This window comes from Phascolarctos cinereus, unplaced genomic scaffold (assembly GCF_003287225.1).
Source record: "Phascolarctos cinereus isolate Bilbo 61053 unplaced genomic scaffold, phaCin_HiC Scaffold_726;HRSCAF=1367, whole genome shotgun sequence".
NCBI lineage: Eukaryota > Metazoa > Chordata > Mammalia > Diprotodontia > Phascolarctidae > Phascolarctos > Phascolarctos cinereus.
In genome coordinates this window covers 102203919-102222018 of record NW_027556098.1, presented here as the reverse complement: position 1 = coordinate 102222018, position 18100 = coordinate 102203919, and the positions used below count along the sequence as shown (strand labels likewise).

The 18100-nt window shown below is 38.0% G+C and overlaps 1 protein-coding gene across 8 annotated transcripts in view; it reads right to left on the bottom strand.

Moving 5' to 3' along the window:
• Nucleotides 1-18100, bottom strand: part of CD200 (CD200 molecule) — a 47187-nt gene that overhangs the window by 24472 nt on the left and 4615 nt on the right. For 7 of the 8 annotated variants that reach the window (XR_002328322.2, XM_021007158.2, XM_021007160.2 and 4 more), the window contains exons 2-4: nucleotides 15346-15427; nucleotides 12215-12541; nucleotides 1519-1797 (exon numbers count right to left, since the gene is read on the bottom strand). Coding sequence is in view for 7 of the 8 variants with exons in the window: in XM_021007158.2 (XP_020862817.1) it covers nucleotides 1519-1797; nucleotides 12215-12541; nucleotides 15346-15427 (688 nt within the window). In the remaining variant the exon portion in view is untranslated. The remainder of the gene's footprint in view (nucleotides 1-1518; nucleotides 1798-12214; nucleotides 12542-15345; nucleotides 15428-18100) is intronic. The other variant, XM_021007163.2, reaches the window with a different exon arrangement.

Genomic DNA, 18100 nt, shown 5'->3' with positions numbered 1-18100 from the left:
GGTGGTTCCTCCTATTGGTTCTAATTTTTACTTACAATATCATTAATGTGAAAATATGTTTAATAGGAATATATATGTATAGCCTATGTCAGATTGTGTGCTGTCTTGGGGAGGGTGGTGAGGAGGAAGGGGGAGAGAAATTTTAAACTCAAAAGCATATGGAAGTGATTGTTGATAAATCAAAATAAATGCATAAAAAAAGGAAAAAAAGAAAGAGGAGAAGCACCTGTAGACTCTAGAAATGAGACAGTCTGAATGTCTAAAGGTGTCCTTCTTGAAACTCGGCTTTTGGTTGATTCTCTATTATCCCTTGGAGAAGGCCTAGGCAGTGTTTGGTTTTGGAAGAGGTCCTGGAGTCAACCAAGACCTTGTGCCATTTTCTATGGTGGAAGGCCTACATCTCCTTCCAAGGTATGTCATTAGTGCTGGGGCCCAGCTACACAGTCTATTTGGCCCAACCACTCACAGGGTGCAAAATGGAGTGAAACAGGTCAGCATAGAGGTCCTCCCCTTGCATACTCCTAGCATCAGCTTAGGAGAATCAAGGACATACGTGGGGAGGCTGCCATTAGAATGCTGGGACAGAGAAACATCTTCCTTCCCTCTTAGAATCTCAAATTTCCTTCAAAGCCTAACTCAGGTACCATTGTCTGTGTGAATTTTCATGATCCATTAACTTCTAGGGAGGCACTAGAATTACTTTGCATTTATTTTTGCATGTAATTTATATATTCTTGTAAATATCCATCATATTTCCCCTTGAGAGACTGTTACAAAAAGTAATGTGAACCTTCTATTTTTTGGGGGGGTACCAATAGTTAGCTGGATGGTTCAGTGGACAGAGTGCTGGGCCTGGGGTCAGGAAGATCTGAGTTCAAATCCAGCCTCAGACACTTACTAGGTTTGTGACCCTGGACAAGTCACTTCACCCTGTTTGCCTCAGTTTCTTCATCTGTAAAATGAGTTGGAGAAGGAAATGGCAAAACACTCTAGTATCTTTGCCAAGAAAACCTCAAATGGGGTCACAAAGAGTCGGACATGATTGAACAGCAACACCAATAGGTTGTTGGTAGTATCTGGCACAATGCTCATATATGACTAAAGTATCTGTAAAGTATCCTTCCATGCTCCCTCATCCTGTTACCTATCTCTTTGTTCTCCTGGGGGAATCTATTCTCTATTTTTCTATGCAGAATAGAGACAAAGAATGAGACTGACTGGTTATGTGTCACACAAACACCAGCATGGGCATCTTAAATTTTTTAATTTAAAATTTTTTTTTAACATTTGTTTTTAAAATTTGGGTTCCAAATTTTCTCCCTTCCTCCCTCCCCACCCACCCTCACTGAAAAAGCAAGCAACTCAATACAGGTTATACATGTGTAGTCACGCAAAACACTTTCATAGTAGTCATGTTGCGAAAAACTAAGCATATTTCCCTTAATCCTATCCCCCTCCCTTTATTCTATTCTCTCTTTTGAGTCTCTCCTTAGAAGTGTTCAGCAAGAGCATCTTTACCTGCACCATTTTTGGTTGGGATCACGCTGTATTCCATCCTATTATTCATGTGCTCTACATTACAGAATATCTTTTTCCCCAGCTGGTTCTCAGAGTCTTTGATGTGGAGGACACTAATGACTGATGTGGTACCATTCGGATGAACAATGCTCTCAACGCTATTTGGCACCTCTAGCCCGACCTTCCAGGAAATCACAGGGGCTGGCCGCGCAGTGGCAGAGCAGGTGACATTCAGGTGACCTTCGGAGAGCTGGTAGTCCATGAAAACCGTAGGCTGTACTGAGACAAAAATCAATAACGCTCTTTCATGAAAATGGATTCAGTATCTATGTGCCCAGCACTGCAAGGGATTAAAAAAACACGTATAAGAAATAGTTCCTGAAATGTGTTGATACAGAGGTAAATATTAATGATAGCTTGCATTTATATAGAGTTTCAAAGTATAAAAAATGCTTTTTGTTTGTTATCTCATTTTATCGTCACAACCTCGTGAGGTAGAAACTATTATAGACTTGCAGCTGGAAGAGACCTTAGACAGGTTCTAATCCAACCCCTCATTTTCCAAATGAGGAAACCAAGGCCCACAGATGTGAAGTCACCCAGGTTATCAATAGTCAATGTACTTGAGCTCATGTCCTTTGCCTCCTTATCTAGCATTGCTTCCACTATACTGTACTGCCACATTAAGGAATTGAGCTTAATTGGGGAAACAAAACTATTATGTGTATAATAATTAGAGAACAATTACAGGGTTAAAGTCATTGTACAATGGGATTCAGAGATAAGATAGATAATTGTGGGCTAGAGGAGTTGGTGAACATCTCATGGTGGAGGTGGGACTCATATGTGACTGAGATAGCATTCATATTGTACTTTGTAAGATTTGCCAAGTATCATTAAGTTTAAAATAATTTATTAAGTATTTGCTATGTGCCAGGCACTATACTAAGTGCTGGGGATAAAAAAAGGTAAAGACAGTCCCTGTCCTCAAAGACTTTACAGTCTAATGGAGAGAAAATATCTAGATAACTAGGGACATATAAGATATATACAGAGTACTTGGAAGACAACTCTGGAAGAGAAGACACTAAGGAGGAAATACTGTAGACTGTACTGAGACCAGCAGAGGCCTCTTACAAAAAAGTAAGATTTAAGCTGAATCTTGAAAGAAACCAGGGGAAACTAAGAGGCTGAGGTAAAGACGGAAGCATCTAGGCATAGAAGACAAGGAGATGCAGTGTCATGTATGAAGAATGACAACAAAGGCCACCATAGATAGACCATGGAGGAGAGTAAAGTGTAATGTAAGAAGGTGCCAGATTGTAAAGTGTTCTAAATGTCAAACAGAAGATTTTGTACTGATCTTGTCTGAGCATCACAACAGCCCTGAAGTATGGCTAGGATCTAAGTGGATAGAAATTAAGAAATAAGGTATATAAGGTATTCTAGAGAAGGGGTTTAAGAGGCAGGAATGAACATGGTGCTACGATGAATTTGTGTTTGGGAGGGCAAACAACGATGAAGTTAGGAATAATTAGAACAGAAGGTACATATTGGAGAACAGTGAGAAATTATGTTGGGTGGGTAGGACAAGGCTAGATTATGGAGAACTTGAAAATCATTTAGAAATTGAGGCTTGATACATTAAGGAGCCACTGCACAATCCTGGGTAATGGATGTTGAAAGTGGCATTTTATGGAGATCTGTCAAGAAGTCAAAAGCTAGATGCATTGCAAGCAGTCATCACCCAGAACTGAATGTCCTAGCAAAAGGTGTCTGGCAAACATCACGGGCTTATATAAATAATGGACTGAGGTCTGGCAATGTCAGCTAATGCAGGGTGGAACAAACCAGTGCAAGATTTAGGCATATGTATATATGAAAAGCATGCATGCTATGCCTCATCCTAGAGTAAAGGTGCTCTGCCCTCATTTTATCCTACTTTGCTGAGTAGACCCCAAGTTATTGACTGTGCCAGGTCAAACACCTATCTGTGAATTCTGTCCTTTAGTGAAACAACACTAGAAAATCTGGAGCCTGGAGATCAAGATGACAGGGAGCATTCCATCATGGTGATCCAGGTATAAAGCGATGAGGATCTGCTTTAAGATAATAATAATAACAACCAGTATTTACATAGTGCTTTAAAGTTTTCAAAGTACTTTACATATAGTACCTCATTTGAGCTTTGCCATGGCCTTGTCAGGTAGATAGTATTGCCATCCAAAAGACCCAAGCTCAAATCTGGCCTCACAGACACTTATTTATTGTGTGACTCTGGTCGAGTCACTTAACCTTAATCTGCCTCAATTTCCTCATTTATAAGTGGCGATAATAATAGCACGTATCTTCCAGGTTGTGGTGAGGATAAAATGAGAATAATAATCACAAATTGCTTAACAGAGGTAGCATATAGTAGGCACTACATAAATGTTGTTGTCATTTCATTTTGTGGGTGATAAAAATCACCCACAAATCAATTTTGGAAATTTGTCAGAGATTAAAAGACTTGCCCAGGGTCACAAAGCTAGTAAGTGTCTGAGGCAGGATTTTTAACTCCAATCTTCCTGGCTTCAAGTCTAGGCTAGATGTGCACCATACAATCCAACAGTGTGGTGGCATAGAATAGAAGGGTCAAATCCAAGCAAGGCACCTTTTGACAAAGCAGTTCAGTGACTGACAGATGGGGCACAGGAAAGAAAAGGAAAGGAAGGGGGCAGCTAGGTGGCGCAGTGGATAGAGCATCAGCCCTGAAATCAGGAGGACCTGAGTTCAAATCCGGCCTCAGACCAAACACTTGACACTTACTAGTTGTGTGACCCTGGGCAAGTCACTTAACCCCAACTGCCTAAAAAAAAAGAAAGAAAGAGAGAAAGGAAAGGAAGAGGAGCATCAGCACAGAACGATAATAGTGTACTCAAGCAATGAGAAACTCTTCGATGGTACTTTCCTCCTATATCAGGTCATACTAAGCTGATGAATGGGTCCAGTTGGCTGACCTAGAGATTAATGACTGGTTTGGCATTTGATGGCTGAGTGACATTCTGCAGTCTAAACCTGAAAGGACAGCTGGAACACAAATGCTATTCAAACCTGAATGACTGCTCCCCTCATATCTCATGAGTTTCCTAGAGACTATCTCCTTTGCAGAATAAGAACCCCACAGGGCATAGCAACAGACCATCTGTTGCTTCTTCAGAAGCTTACAGGGCTTTGTTTAGCTAACAACCAGACCTAGGCTTCTCACTGCTTAGCAACCACTAAAGCAAGGATTATGCTCTGAACTGAAGGGATACTATTTTCTGAGGTGAAGGAGAGACTAACTAGCCTTTTGGTGTACCAAGCCGAACCAGAAAATCCCAGTGTGTGTATAAATTACCTTAAATCCCAGAAATGGATAAATGAAGGATTTGAAACAAAGTGCCTTTTTATATTTTTAAATAAGTGCTATTTGATATTTTCTGTTTTTTATGTTACCCATGTATCCCATGTATCCTTCCCTTTCCCCTTCCCACAAGGCCATGCTATATGATAAATAATATTTTTTAGAGAAGAAAAAAAAGTAAGCACAACTAGTCGATACATTGAAAAAGTCCAAAAGTCCAAAATTCCAAAAGTGCAATGTGTAGCTCTTGTGGACCTATTATCTCCATGAAGGGGTGGATTGGGGCTGTCTTCTCATATCTCTTCATTTAAGTCATACTTGATCTTTATAATTTTGCCACATTTAGACCAATATTTAGAATAGGGGACCTGAATTATGGGAAGAGGGATTCCCTGCTCATTTCAGTGCCCCCATTCCAGTCCCACCCAATCTGAAGATAACCTAACAGGATGACAGATTTAGACATAGGTTCCCAAAGTGGACAATACCACCCCCTGGGGGGGGAGGGCAAGGAGCTGTGCTGGAATGATCCACAGGGGCGCTATTTTTTTGAAATGATGTAAATTTTTTGAAAAAATTAAGGGGTTAAAGAATGTAGATTTCCAGGGGGGTGCTGAGTAATTTTTTAAATGGGACAGTAGGCCAAATAAGTTTGGGCCTGAATTTTAGAGGTAGAAGAGATGTCCACTGAGTACAACACCATAATTTTACAGATGAGGAAACTGAGGACCATAGAAGTTAAATAATTTGCCCAGAGTCACAGAACTAGTTAGTACCTAAGGTAGGATCTGAAACCAGATTTCCTGGCTTCAAGTCCAGTGTTCTATCCACTACTCCACATTGTCTCTCTGATAGTGAGTTGCGGCAAAAGCATGTAGCAGAAGTTAACACATAGTTGCACAGAGCTTGAGGCATGGTTCATGGGCTATGTTATTGAAGCCTAAATTCTCATATGAAAGGAGGATCTTGAATTTCTGAGGCAGCATAAATCACAGAATCTAACATTCTGGCCAGAGAAGGGATGTTCTGGACAGTACCAGCTCTGGGTGTTACCTCAGGGGTAATGTCTAATTTGAGAATTGCCGGAGAAAAAAATTATTCACATTGACTTCTGTACAGTGTCCTCCTCAGAGAACAAAGCTAGTGAATTACTCAGAGTATGCAGGTCTAATGGGAAAGGATTAATTATTCAGTAGTTCTGAAAGTATACTTATCTTCTGGAGTGGGGGGAGAATCTAAACCCTAGTGGTGCTATCAATCAAAAAATATCTAGTAAGCACTTACTATGTGCCAGGCACTATGTTAAGTACTAGGAAGATGAAGAAAGGTTGGGTTTTTTTTTAAGTCTCTATCATCAAGAAGCTCAAATTCCAATGGGAGAGGCAATATATAAATAATTAAATAATATAAGAAATGCAGAGAGTATATGGAACATAATCTTTGATGGAAACACACTAGCAGCTAGAAGAAGTTGGAAAGTATTGCTGAAGAAGTGAAATTTGAGCTAAGACTTGTAGGAAGCCAGGGAAACTAAAAGGTCCAAGTGAAGAGGCCCAGAGTTGGGAGATGGAGTACTGGAAGAGCATAACAGCAAGCAGACCACTGTAGTTGAATTAGACAGTGGAAGGGAGTAAAGGGTGAGAACACTATAAGACAGGAAAGGGCTGGATTATTAAGACCTTTAAATTTCAAACAAAGGAGTTTATATTTGATCCTTGGGGTAACAGGAAACTATTGAAGTTTAGTGAGTGTGTTTGGGGGGGCAGGGGAGAGGTTGAGGGGAACCATAGTTAGAACTCAGGAATATCACTGTGGCAGCTTAGCAGAAGATAGATTGGATTGGAAAGAGACTTAAGGAAGGGAGACCAATTAGAAGGCATTTGTAATAATCCAGCAAGAAGTGCTGAGGGTCTGAACCAGAGTCGTAGCTGTGAAAGTAGAGAGAAGGGGAAGGGTATAAGAGTAGTTGTGAAGGTAGAAATAGCAAGATTTGCCAACTGACTGGATATGAGGGATGAATGAGAGTGAGACATCAGAGATGCCAATGAGGTAATGAACATGGGTGAATGGAGAATGGTCAAGCCATATAGAGCAATAATGAAGTAGAAAAGAGAGGAATGCAAATAGAATGAGTTCTGTTTTGGATATGTTGAATTTGAGATATCTACAAGACACTGAGTTCAAGACGTCTAAAAAGCATTTGATTATATGAGCCTGTAGTTCAGGAGAGAGATAACCTTGAGGTCTAGCCTTCAGGGTACCAACTTTCAAAAAAGAAAAAGTCAGAAAGTAAGGAATAAGAAAACACAAGGGGAAAGAAGACAAATTACTGAAGATCTCAGGAGGAAGGAAACTGAGTTCAAAACTTTGAGCACAAGGAGATAATTCATCAGGGAAGATATTAAAACAGAAGCAAAGATGGCCTCCAGGATATCTAAATGAATCTAAACATCTCTGAATAAATATTTCAAGACACGTGGAAAGGAATCAATATCTGATAAGAAATAGGAACCTATGACTTCCCAAAAAGTGTGGAACCACAGCAGTATTGTATCAAATGATTCAAGAGAAAAATAAAAAAAAGTGGAAGCAGATTTTATGGCTTATACAGAAAAAAAAAGACTATAAAAACCCACCTTGAACCCACAGGAATGAGACCTTCCAAAGAATGCAATGGATTGGGAATACCAATATACAGGAATGAAGAACAATCTTGAAGCAGAGAAACAGAAAAGCAATAATCCTTTTTAAAAAATGCACCTGATCTCTATACAAGCAAAATACTGTGTCTTAAAGACAGCATGCATAAAGATAAGAGTTATGTGAAAGAAAATTATAATGATGAAACAATATACTAAAATTTCTAGGATGCAGCTAGAACAGTCTGGGAGTAGAGGGTGAGGAATTAGATCCCTAAAAATATACTTTATCAAAATTGAAAAGGAGAGAATTAATGACATGAATATTCACTTTAAAAATTAAAAATGTAATAAATATCCCAATATAAGAACAAAAGAGGAGATATGGAAATTAAAGGAAAAATAGATAAGTTGGAAACATAAAATAATAAAGAATAAGCAAAACTAAAAGCTATTTTTTGAAAAGACTAACAAAATTGATAAATCTTTAAGAAATATGATTTTAAGAGTAGGGCAGAAAACCAAATCAACAAAATAATAAAGGAACAAAGTGAAATCATAATTGGAAGATATAAAAGTAATCTTGAGAAGCTACCATGCACATATATAAGCTAACAAAATGAGAAGACAAAAGAAAAAGATTAATACCTTCAAACACATAAAATGCTCAAATAAACAGAAGACCAAAAAGTGTTCTTAAATAGCTCAGTCTCAGAAAAGGAAAGTAAGCTAGATATAAAGGAAGAAAGGGGGGGAAAAAACTTCCTGATTTTGACAGATTTACAGAGAAATTCTATCAAACCTTTAAATAATGATTAGTATCGCTATTACAAAAATAATTCTCAAAATCTGAAAACAAAACACTCAGACTCCTTTTATGACATAAATATAATCATACCTAAACCAATGAAAGATAAAGCAAAGAACTATAGACTACTATTATTAAGGAATATCAAATTAAAATTTTAAATAAAATCTTATCAAAGAGACTCTTATAACCCACTTTTAGGGGATATGATGTGGATGATAAGTTATTGAAGGAGACCAAGAAATTAACAGTTACTTAATGTAATAGTAGATTGTAGTGTAATAATAAAGCACTACATAAATAGTTTATATAAATAATATAAATATAAACACATGTGTAAGCAATATTTACAAACATCAATCAATAAACATTTGTAAAGCAAAAAAAAAAGACTATTGCAATTCATCTAGGAAGCCATGCTTTATGACCAAGATGAATATATATCAGGGATTCAAGTATGATTTGATATTAGGGAAATAATCACCATAATTAATCATATTAAAAGCCGAAAGCATCCAAGCCCACATGATTATGAAAAAGACTGACAAAGTATAAGATTTATTTATACTAAAATCTATACAAAATATAGACATAGAGGGACCTTTTTAATGTCATACCAAGGATCGATCTAAAACCAAAAGTGAGAATAATATATAATGGGTATACACTAGAACATTTCCCAATAGATATAGTGATAAAGCAAGAATGTCCACTCTTCCTGCTATTATTTTATATTAGAAATGCTAGCAAAAGCAATAAGAAAAAGAAAATACAAGTATGAAGATATTCAAAGAGGAGACAAAACAATCCTTATTTGCTATAATATGTGGTTTTATTTGGAAAATACTAAGGAATCTGCAAAGATATTAAGACAATTAATAACTAGCAAATTTGTAGGCTACAAAATAAACTATCAAAAATCAATATGATTTCTATATAATAATGACAAAATCCAAAAGACAATAATAATACAAAGACAGATCTCATTCGAAATAACTACAACTTGCATAAGATATTTAGGGATCTATCTACAAAATGTACAAAATATTGCACAGATTCAATTATAAAATTTTCCTTAATGAAAAAAGAAAGGCCAATGTAAATAATTGGATGTTCATATGGATGTGTTCATAACTATGATATGCTAATATAATAAAAATGACAGTACTATCAAAGTTTAATTACTGTTTTAATGTGATGCCAATTAAACTAACAAATGGATATTTTAAAGAATTTGATAAAATAGTAATGAAATTCATGTGGAATAATATAAAATCTAAAATATTAAGAGAAATAATGAAAAAGGAATTGCTGTGGGTCTGAGAGGTTCAGAGACCCCTCAAGGACTGGAGTACAGAACAGGGTCGTCTAGAATGAATTCACAGACTCAAGCATTCTTTAGGTCAAGTTGACAACGATTTATTATCTTTTCAGTAGGCAAGGGTTCTTAAGGAACGTATGAGAGACTGAGGATGGTTGTGGGGTTTATATGGAAAAGGGGCATGGGAAAGGAATGCCAGGGATACTAATTAGGTAATCTAAAGGTCCAGGTGTCTTTGGGAGCTATGGATGGGAAAGTGTAGGGAGTATATCAGACATTGAGGTAGGAGGCATGGACCTTGGGGTTCTCATGGGAGGAAGAGTCCTTGGATCAGACAAGGACAAAAATCCTTGGGCCAAGCACCTCTCTCTGTCCTGATAAGAGAATGTGTTCTGCAACAAGAGAAAATTTTCTCACAAGACAGGAGCCTACCAAGAAATTGGGGGGGGCAGGGGAGCTAGGTGGTGCAGGGGATAAAGCTCTGGCCTTGGAGTCAGGAGGACCCAAGTTCAAATCCAAACTCAGACACTTGACACTTACTAGCTGGGTGACCTTGGGCAAGTCACTTAACCCCAACTGTCTAAAACAACAACAACAACAACAAAAAGAAATTGGGAGGCTTCCAGAGACATGATCTTAGGGGCTGGGGCCTGAGTAGCCCGTCACTCTCTCACCCAGCTTTGTGTAACTGTACCAGGGAGACAGATAAAGGTCTTGCTGGGGCCCACTTATGAGTAATTGCTAGGCACAGTGTTCTTGGGCTGGGGGGAAACTGCCAAGGATAGTGTTTCTGAGGCTAGAGAAAAACTGGGGTCCAAGCACCCCATCAGCAAGAATGGAGGAAGAGCATTCTAGACCTCAAAGTATATCAAAAGTTGCATCCATAAAAACCTTTTGGTATTGGTTTAAAAGAAGAGTTGATCAATATAATAGCCTAGACGAGGGAGAATCAGAAACAATGGAACTCAACAACCTGGTGTTTGATAAACCCCAAAAGAAAAATTGCTGAAGAAAAAAACTATTTTGACCAAAACCTTATACCATAATCCACAATTAGTTGAAAATGGATATGTGACCTTAAAAAAAAATCATAACATAAAAAATGAAAGAGAAGCAAATTATAAACCTTTCACAGCTACAGATAGGAAATATATTCTTAAAAGTAGAGTTTGAAAGAAAATAAGATAAAATAGATCATTTTGAGTACAAGAAATTGAAAAGCTTCTACAAAAACAATATATAAATATACATAAATATATATATGCATATATGTAATTATATACATACATAAAGATATAGATATATGACTTTTGACCATGCATATACAACACAAAACATGCACACACACACGTGTGTGTGTATATATGTGTATGTATATTTATATACATATATATTTATAATAGTGCAGCTAGGTGGTGCAACCACATGAAAAAATGCTCCAAATCACTAATAATAAAAGAAATGTAAATCAAAATAACCCTGAAGTTTTACCTCACACCCAGTCAATTGGCAAAGATAACAAAGAAGAGAAATACTCAATGTTAAAGAGGTTATAGGTACACTTCTGCCTTGCTGGTGGAGCTGTGAATCAGTGTAACCATTTTGGAAAGCAGTTAGGAATTATGCAAATAAAGTGACTATACTGTCCATACTCTTTCATCCTGAGATTCCACTACTAAGCATGTATCCCAAAGAGATCATTGATAAGAGAAAAGTCCATATACATATATACAACAAAATATTCATGGCAATATCTTTTTTTTTTTTCAGTGAGGCAATTGGGGTTAAGTGAATGTTATATGTCTGAAGCCAAATTTGAATTCAGGTCCTTCTGACTCCAGGGCTGGAGCTCTATCCACTGTACCACCTAGCTGCCCCCTAGCAGTGCTTTTTGTAATATCGAGGAACTGGAAACAAGGTAGATATCCATCAATTAGGGAATAGCTGAACAAATTTTGACATCCAAATGGACTGGAATGTTACTATGCTGTAAGAAATGACAAACAAAATGAATAAAGTAAAACATGGAAAGACTTCTGTGAACTGATGCAGAGTAAAGTTAGTATAACCAAGAAAACAACATATGTGGTGACTATAGTAATATAAATGGAAGGAACAACCACAAAACAACAAAAGCAAATGCTGCAAAATTACAAAGAACAAACATGATAATACCAAAGAAGAGATATGAGAAGATACCCTCAACCCACTCTTTTGCAGTAGTGATAGGTTAATGTGTGTGGAACACTGCATCCTCCCCCACCCCACCACCACCACCACTATCACTTTTTCAATGTATTGGTCAATTTTGCTTATTTTCCTCTTCCTCCTCTTTTTTATTTAAAAAAAATACTATTTGTTATAACATATGAGTGTCTGAGGGATAAGAGAGGAAAGTATGCTACGAGAAATTTTAAAACAAAATGTAAAAAGAACATAAAAAGAAGTACTTATTTTTAAAAAACAACAAGAAGCAAACAAAAAAAGAAATAAGAATTCTCCCAGATTACCGAAGGCATGCATGAATATGCACAAAATCTTACCATAAAGACTGAGGCAGGTTTTTCCTGGGACTGTTTCAACACCAAAGATGTTAAAGATGCATAAATAGCATCCCTCATCCTCAACTGCCGTTCTTAAGAAGGTGATGGTCGATTCACTGAGCCCTGGCTGAGTCATTTCTATTTTACTCTTGTAAGGTGATTGGATAACTACTCCATGTTGTTTGCTGAAAGTCGCCATGTTTTCTGGTCCTCTATTAGTGAGTTTCTGCCATGTGACTATCATGACCTCTTGAACAGTCTGCAGAGAACATTTTAAAGACGCAGGTCTCTCCAGCATCACTGTCTCATTCTCAGTGATCACATTTCCTGTAGAATCAGAAGAATTTGTTTTTCTTTTTGTTATGAGACCAATATCACCTTGATTCACAGATACTTCTCTGAATCTTTCTCTATAAATGGGTGCCTGGAGGACATCTTCTATTCCTATAGCCCTTTTATGTCCAAAAACTGCTTCCAGTTAATAGATTTTTTTTCTTAATTGAAAGAAAATTAGAAAGAGAAAAAAAAAGCCCAACCTCTTCCATCTCCTACACCCCCAATTCTGAATCTATAATTTTGGTAGCAAATAGCATCATAGCACTAAATGGAACAGCAAATAAAATAGAATGAAAACCTTAAGCTAAAAGAATCTTAGGTCCCAAAGTGCATGTTTGCAGTTCATCTAGCCTACTATACAATTTTAGAATTATGACCCTAAATCTCAACCTTTGGCTACTGCGATCTAAACCATTTTCTCAAGTTTTATCCACAAAGGAGATAATATTCACAGTTCTACTTTGGTACCATGCACTCGCCATATATTATCTCATTTGATCCTTTAACAACTTTGTGAGGTAATTGCTATCATTATCCCCATGTGATAGACAAAGAAAATGAGGCTCAGAGAGGTGACTTTCTTAGAATCACAAAGCTAGCAAACATCTGAGAGAGGATTTGAACCCAGGTCTTCCTTCACTTGAGGTCCAACATTCATTCTACCCACTAGGTGATACTACTTCTCTGATATATAATGATTTGTGCTCAGGTCCTTGAAACCACATGTTGCCCTTCAATCTGCTATTCTCCAGGAACAAAAAAGCCAAATTCATTTCATCTTTCAATCTTGACGTTGTTTTCTGTCTATTCCATTTGGATTATTTGAAAATTCATTCAGAGTACTCCTGTTCCAATATTCATGTAAATAAAGGAACCATAACAACCAATTTCAAATATTTGAAGGGTTCACACACAGAAAAGGGATTTACCTGTTCTGAGCAGTTCCAGGAAAGACTGATCCCTAGAATTAGGCATAGCAGATCAAAGTTCTTTTGATCAATTTAAAGACAAAAATTTCTAATTTCTAACAATTAGAGATCCCTAAGGTGTAATATACTCTCCTGATGTCAGTGTTCAAGGAGAAGGCAGATGCCCACTAGTCAGGGATATTATTTTTAAAAAAAAATTATGTGAGAGTTTAGATGAACTGAACTCTAAATTCCTTTCAAGTTCTCCCATTCCTTGCCTCAGAATAAGGAAGGAAATAAGCATTCATTAAGCACCTACTATGCACTTGCACTTAATAGGGCATTACAAATATTATCTCATTTAATCTTCACAACAACCATGGAAGGTAGATCCTATTATTATCTTAATATTACAGCTGAGGAAACTGAGGCAGACAAAGGTTAACTGACTTGCCCAATGTCATCCAGCTAGGAGGCATCTGAGGTTGGATCTGAAGTCAACTCTTCTTGACTGTGGGCACAGGAGGCACTGTGGATAGAGTACCAGGCCTGGATTCAGGAACCTGAGTTCCAACCCAGCCTCAGACACTTGCTTGCTGTGTGATGCTGGGTAAGTCACTTAACCCTATTTGTCTCAATTTCCTCAGCTGTAAAATGAGCCGGAGAAAGAAAATAGCAAACCACTCCAGCATCTTTGCCAAGAAAACCCCAAATGGGGTCACAAAGAGCCAGACACAACTGAAATGACTGACTACAACTTCCTGACTCTAGGCCCAGCATTCTTTCTTCCATGCCACGTAACTGCCTGATTATAACAATTGAGGAGTTATGCTGAATTGAATTGAATTGACTCTACAAGTTCTAGAGTTCTACATCACTGGTGAAAACATAAAATTATTCCACATCTATGAATAATGAAGTACTGTGGCTCTACCACTAACAAGTCACCTAATTTCTCTGAGCCCTTTTATCTATAAAATGAGAGGGGTGGTCTCTATGATTTCTACATTTCCCTCCAGTTCTAACACTCTGAATCTATAACTGACTTAGGGGCTATCACCAGCTGTCTTGACCTATGTCTTGACATTGGATTGCAATGACCCTGAAGAAGAGAGTGAGGTTGGTGACTTTGCACAGCCCTGCCTCACTTAAATCCAATTCACTCACAAGTCAAGACATCACCCTCCTGATGTCCTTGGTCCTCTTCAAGAATGAGGGATGAACAACAACAATGACTAAACCCCTAGGAGTTATAATTTTCTAGTATCATTTCCTTCCTAGTATAAATCTGAACAAACAGTAACTTTTAAATATTTTTCCTCTTTGCTGTCTAACAACTGAAATAATCTGTGCTCACTTTCAATCCATTTTCTCCTATTCTATCCTCAGTGAAATTGGACAAAGATTTGAAGACTGCTATTGTCTTTGTTTACAATATCTTCCAATCTAAGTTGTCCTATATCCTTTCCCTCTCCTGTGAATTTTTTAGAAATTCTCCAGATTTCTCACAAACCTTGAAGTCAGTTGCCCCTGAAACAAGGTCAAGTCAAGGTCTATGCTGTACGTTAATTTAACCACCAACAAACCATGTACCGAACAGCAGAGTGGCTCATTGAGCTGGGTCTATTCACTTGATTGGTTATCTACTAAGTCATACTATTTGTGGCCCAAGTCTATCACTTATCTTAATGATGTTACTGGACTTGCCATTTGGCAATCCAATCTATAGCTCAGTTCTCAAGGACTATGATGATCAAAACCAAAAACTCTTCTCAAGAACATTCCAGTTGGTGAGCCACATAGACACAGTCTACAATATATAACACAAAACCTAACTGCCTTGTCTCAATACTGACATTTCCTAAAAATAGTAGGGTCTTTCTTTACCTTGTGCCCGGCACTGCATCACAAGAGTCATGCCCCAAATCAGACTGAATGTGAAACTATGAGAGAAGAATTTCTCATGCACCTAGAGATAAAAAAAGAAGATTCAGATGACGCTTTGGGTGTCAGCAAAATCACAATATTCTGCTTATGCTAGGAATTATTTCAGGAATTGTTACAGCCATCAGGCACTGACTAGTTCGCCACAGAACGCTGTTTGATTTTTGTGGCCAATGCACTTCTGCAGCCAAACACACTAACTTCACAGATAACACTATCTTCTCCATCTCTGGAAAGGTGAGGATAGGTGGGGGACCAAGCAGAGAGTAGTCAGTACCTATTTGTGAATGGCACACTATATCCTCAGAAAAATTCATACTATTTTCAAATCTTTTTTTTTCTTTTTTTACCAGAAGTCTGAGAGGCTGCTGTTATTTGGAGAGCAATTTAGCAGCAACCCCCCTACCCCACCCTCAAAGCACCCTTGAGACGGACAAGCCCAGAAGGCAATTAAAGACCTGCATAAAAGCTGTAATATCAGTAATGTGTGACCTCTTTCCTGATCTCCTTCAGGATATTCGCAAACAGACTATTAAAGCCGGAAAGGGATCTGGAAGTTATCTAGCCCAACCCCCTCATTTTACAAACATGAAACTGAAGGCCAGAAAAGTGGAATGAACTGCACATAGTGACACAGCTAGTTAGGGGCATTATCTCAGAAGTGACTTGAACAAGCTGGCTTCCCACAGGATTGAGGCCCTCCTGCCCTGATTAGTAACCACTTCAACTTGAACATGTCTAAAATTCAGAACATTTGTCATTCAATCAGTTCCTTCTAGACTTTCATATTTGTATCATTTTCCTAAGCACCTAGATTCTAAAATATAGTGCCATCTTTGATTCCTCCACCTATGTTTGGAATTTAGTCAACAAATCCAGGTCAGCTAGGAACAGTAGATAGAGTGCCAGGCCTGGATTCAGGAAGACTCATCTTCCTGAGTTCAAAGCCGGCCTCAGACACTTACTAGCTGTGTGACCCTGGGCAAGTCACTTAACCCTATTTGCCTCAGCTCCCTCATGTATAAAATGATCTGGAGAAGGAAATGGAAAAGCACTCTAGCATCTATGCCAAGAAAACCCTAAATGAGGCCACAAAGAGCTGAACATGACTAAAATGACTGAATACCACCGCCAAGGACTGCTGTTTCCTTCCATCCCTATTGTCACTCTCTAGGTCAAGACTTTATCACTTCAATTCAATGATTCAATTAGACAAACATTTATTAGGCACCCAATGTGTTCATAGTGTAGTGCAAAGATTTGGACTTAGAAGACAAGGATTCAGATCCCTGCTACTTACTACCCATTCATTTAACCCCTGTAGACGTCAACTTCCTCATCTAAAAATGAAAGCAATGGAATAGATAATCGCTAAGATCCAGGTGTAGGGCCTATCATACTGTGACTGCCATGATTTTATTCATAATCCCTGATTTCTGAGATCTATGATCCCTCCTTTAATGTATAAAAATATAATTTTCCTTTTTAGGATTTTCTTACTGGATATACTATCCTTCCCTACTCTTCAGATTGTAAATAAATCAATATGCAAAAACATTTATACATAGCTATTTTCACTAATAAAGCTGTTATTCCCATTGCTCTGTTAGGATCTTTCTGTATTAGGAGGCTATTCATCCTGTAAGACTCTGAGTTAGCATTTTCACTGTAGAATCTCAATATGAAAAAGCCTTTATGAGACCTTAGATCCTTCACTTGAGAAAATAACCCAGGCCATTTTCTGGCACGTGCTGATAATTGAAGAGATAGAACTGCCAGGGAAGATTTACGTCCGTATCTCTTGGTTCTTTTCTCCTAAGTATTAATAGTCCCTTGTTCTGTTTTCTTTTTCACTTTAACCCATAAAACTAGCTATGAAGGTCTTCTCTTTTCCCAATGAGAATCCAAAAGATAAAATGTCCATCTCATTTGGGCTGAGCTCATAGCACCTGGCAGCATATGCCTTATACTCCCTCCATAACTTTCCTGTTAGCTAACTTTGGGTACATCAGAAAACATTCTGTTCATACTGCCATCCCCTTTAACCAATTACTGAGCTCAAAAATTCTGAAGCAGAGATCACAGTTAACACCTTCTTCTCCATCAGTCATTACCTTGAACCACACTCACCTCCCCCAAAGAAATTAGTAACCTTAACACATCTAAGATGAGACTTTTTTATTTTAAAAAAAAAAGGGGGAAAGCTGGGGAGCAGTCTTTTTTTTTTTTTGGCTAGGCAATGGGGTTAAGTGACTTGCCCAGGGTCACACAGCTAGAAAATGTCAAGTGTCTGAGGCTGGATTTGAACTCAGGTCCTCCTGATAGCAGTGCCAGTGCTCTTTCCACTGTGCCACCTAGCTGTCCCCAGTAGGGCATGGGAAGCACTCTTTAAAGCTGCCATACCATCATCCCAATTCAGACACGGATTTGGATGTCCTTAAGAATCTCAAAAAGTACATGAAGTAGATGTCACTGAGGGATTATTTGAAGCTGATGTGTCCTTCATAATCTCCAACACCATCCACAGGCCACGAAGGACAGAGTGATGGAGGTGATGTCGAGCCTTCACCAGTCTGTGTCTTCCCACAGCAAAGACAAAAGTCGCAGCAACCTTTTCCTTGGTTTTCGGAGGGTGGCCAAAGTGCAGAGGTTTATAGCAGTATGGTATACTATACAACACCCTCACACCACTATCTGA